General features: G+C 36.1%; 1 protein-coding gene across 1 annotated transcript in view; it reads right to left on the bottom strand.

The window, feature by feature from the left end:
* Positions 1 to 583: 583 nt before the first annotated feature.
* tomm40l (translocase of outer mitochondrial membrane 40 homolog, like) overlaps positions 584 to 3,535 on the bottom strand; it is a 6,343-nt gene continuing 3,391 nt past the window's right edge. The window contains exons 8-10 of the mRNA XM_060865871.1: positions 2,568 to 2,644; positions 2,326 to 2,428; positions 584 to 1,194 (exon numbers count right to left, since the gene is read on the bottom strand). Coding sequence (XP_060721854.1) covers positions 1,055 to 1,194; positions 2,326 to 2,428; positions 2,568 to 2,644 — 320 coding nt within the window. The 3' untranslated portion in view covers positions 584 to 1,054. The remainder of the gene's footprint in view (positions 1,195 to 2,325; positions 2,429 to 2,567; positions 2,645 to 3,535) is intronic.

Raw genomic sequence — 3,535 nt, 5'->3', positions numbered from 1 at the left:
AGAATTAGCATTAGCTAACTGACACAAACACCACAGTGTTGTCTGTTGGGTTAAAGATCACCTTCAATATCAGGAAATATTTAAATATTTCATGTCTATTCGGTTATTAACACAAATTTACTCTAGAAAAAAATCAAATCAGATAACTTACTTAGGCTCAGCATGAGGAAAGTCTATATATATATATATATACACACACATGTATATATAAATACATACATACGCACACACATTTTGGGAATTAAATTAAATGTGACCCCAAATTCACAAAAGGTGGTGACATTTGTGAAGTATTATTTGATTTGAATCAGATTAATACAGTGTTTTAATTAATCAACAAAATTGTGATTTTCTTGACATTTTGCTGAAATTGTTTTTTTTCTGAGAAAACTTCCACATACGTCTCAACACACCAGTTTCTCAGTGTTACTGCCGTTCCCAAGGCTCGAGTAAGAGGAACCTTCCTAATTAAAGCCGACATCTCCTGAATCTTCGATGTTGGTTCTTTTCCCACTCCAACATAATTAGAGAGCAACAAAATGCTTCTACTCAGCTCACCAACAAATGACACAAACGATGTATGTGTATAGGAAACCGTATTTATATGTAGCTTTAGTAGGAGAAATTGTAAAAATAAAAGGACCTAACAAAAGAAATAAATGTTTAATTTAAAACAAAATACAATAAAAAGAAAGACAGAGACAGACTTAAAATCAACAAACAAGATTACGATCACTCCAAATATCTAAAAGAACAAATGATTATTTTGTATTGCAGACTGTTCATTCAGCATCAGTTAAATTACATTTTCTTTGCAGGATCATTTATGAAATGGACGTTGCAGGAAAAATGGTTGAATATATACTACTGCAGTTTTTTCCTGGATTCTTTTTATATATAAACAGTGACTTAGACACATTCATATATATAATAATTCAAAAAAAAGAGATAAACTGATGGTGCACTTTGTACAAGCGTCCACATGTTGTGATCCTTCGGTGAACATCGGTGTACGAGTTTCAGCCCCTTTTCACTTCAACACTGTACAGGCGGCTTATCCGATGGTCACGCCAAACCCACACTGGAACTTGTTTTTACGATGGTTGAGGAAAGAACAAAGTGCCAAAGACAGCGGAAGTGGCAGCAGTTTTTTTTCCAACGTTGCTCCTACTACCCAGTTACTGTCTATAGACCCTACAGAGAAGAAGAAGACATGGACATGTGAGTTTTTTATTATAATACATTAATACACCGACGTACCACATGACTGTATCATCATCGTGTTTCTGACTCAAGGACAACAGCTTCACTGTGAAGCTTCTCAATTACTGAAATACTTTACATGATTTAGTGCAAGATTATTGTGCGTCTCTAAAATTAATGTTTGGTATTTATTCTACAACATGGTTTCTTATATCCTGTGTCCCGTCTGTCCCATTTGTATATGTACAATCCTGATAGTTGTCAGTTCTCATCAGACGGCTCATAAGTTGAAACACAATCCCGGAAAACTGAACTGCTGCTCATCCCAGGTGATTCATACCAGGTCAGTATCTTTCAATACCCCTACAGAACAATCTGATCTCAGGGGTTTAGGTTATTTTCATCAAGACATGAGTACAATACCCTCTTGGTTGCTTGGAGTTGAGCAAAGTACTCTTTTGCTCTCAGTATCGTTATTACTAGCTCAAAGCTCTCATCAGTCCTCACACTGCACCTCACTCCCTCAGATCTATCAGCACTGCTCGACTGCTCCCACCAGCTCTCAGGGTACGGGTACGTATACAACAAGACTCTTCTCTGTTCAATACCGAGGTGGTGACCATCCACCTGAACAGAGTTTTAGGTTGATGGTCTCCTAAGTCTGTAACCTAGTGAACCAGTGTTAATGAATCCATTGATAAAGACTTCAAACCACTTTTGTATGTCATGCTGGATAAGGACCTCATTTATTTGTAGTAACGTTTATGCAAGAAATTCAGGTTTTTTTTCATGAAAATCCAGTCATTTGGTCGTGTCGGACCTGGAGGATTTTCTGAACAACTCTGAAGATCCTCTAGGTAACAAAATACAGTACTATTATTAAGAATCAATGGAATGGAAACTTTTAAAACGTTTCATTTGTGTAAATGTATATTATTGTGTCTCGTCATGTGAAAAACAAACTACACACTGGAACTACAGTGGAACACTGAGGCTACAGTAACTCATCACCCTGACATGTTTCATTCATTATATGATGCAATTATACATTAATAAATTAGAAACAAAACTAACTAGTAAAAGAGTAAAAAAAAAAAAACAAAAGCATAATGCAGTGCTTACCTTTAAAGAGGAGATTGGCCTTTGGGAGGTCTAGCTGGTAACCAAACAATACATTTGTTTCCTGCATACGAGTGCTAGCTTCAAACTCCACACCTATCTGCAGCTACACATCACATCACAGTAGGTTTTTATTTGGTGTTACAGTTTACACAACAGCAGGTTTGATCTTAGAAGAGTAATCAAAGCAGCACCGAAAAGTCTTGAGGATTGATGAAAATGTTCAGTTCTAAAAGAAAGCTTACCTGCTCGTTGGCTTTGTGATAATATGACGCATGTGCACCAGCTCCTCCGAGGGTCAGTGTGGCAATAAAATTAGAACCTGAACAAAGATGATATACACAGCTTCAATTTCTTCATCAAGGACCTACTGCTTTTAAATCCAAACTATCCGACTTCAAAGTTTTGGACACGATTAGGATTAAAATGTATAGAATTTATACGAGGATGATTTTCCATATAGAATTAAACAAAAAGATTTTTATAGGCTTCACCATTATTTGTTATATTAATGCTGTTGAATGAAACCTCGCTCTGTTTAGATGTGTATTAGAAACACATGTTACAGGAACTCTGTTGTTACATATTTTATATTTGATCATGTTTGTGTTTAAAGCCATATACATTGTGTTATAATTCATCAGATTGGAACTGATTATGTTTAAACCCTGAACTATGACAGAATGTATGTCCTGAGAACATGAACATTTTATCAGGAAATGAGATTTGAGGCTACATGAGCATGCCTTGGTTTCATGTTAGCTAGTCATTTTCTGTTCTAGTGCTTGCTTTAGCAGATTTGGCAACCCAGCTGAGAAAATGTGATCAAAAGCTAATCAATAGAGATGCATTCAAGACATATTTCCAGGTCTTGTAGATTTACAGTATTTTGGCAAACATCCTTATGTGGAGCGACTTACATTTATCTCGTTTGTACAGTTAAGGGCCTTCTCAGAGGCTGAGGAGTGGCAGCTTGGTGGCTCTGGGATTCTAACTCATGACCTTCTGATCAGTAGTCCAACACCTTAACCACTGAGCTACCACTTTCTGAGCAGCTGAGCAAACACTGACATCTTACCAAAAAACATAAATAAATCTGGAATATAGTCAAATATATTCGTAAACCAAACCTAAGATTATTAAACCTATTACAGTGATGAAACCTAGATTTACATTTTCTGTCTATTGCTAGATCTTTTTCTAGAAAATAACA

Source organism: Tachysurus vachellii, chromosome 3, assembly GCF_030014155.1.
Source record: "Tachysurus vachellii isolate PV-2020 chromosome 3, HZAU_Pvac_v1, whole genome shotgun sequence".
Taxonomy (NCBI): domain Eukaryota; kingdom Metazoa; phylum Chordata; class Actinopteri; order Siluriformes; family Bagridae; genus Tachysurus; species Tachysurus vachellii.
This window is presented reverse-complemented; position numbering and strand designations above follow the sequence as displayed.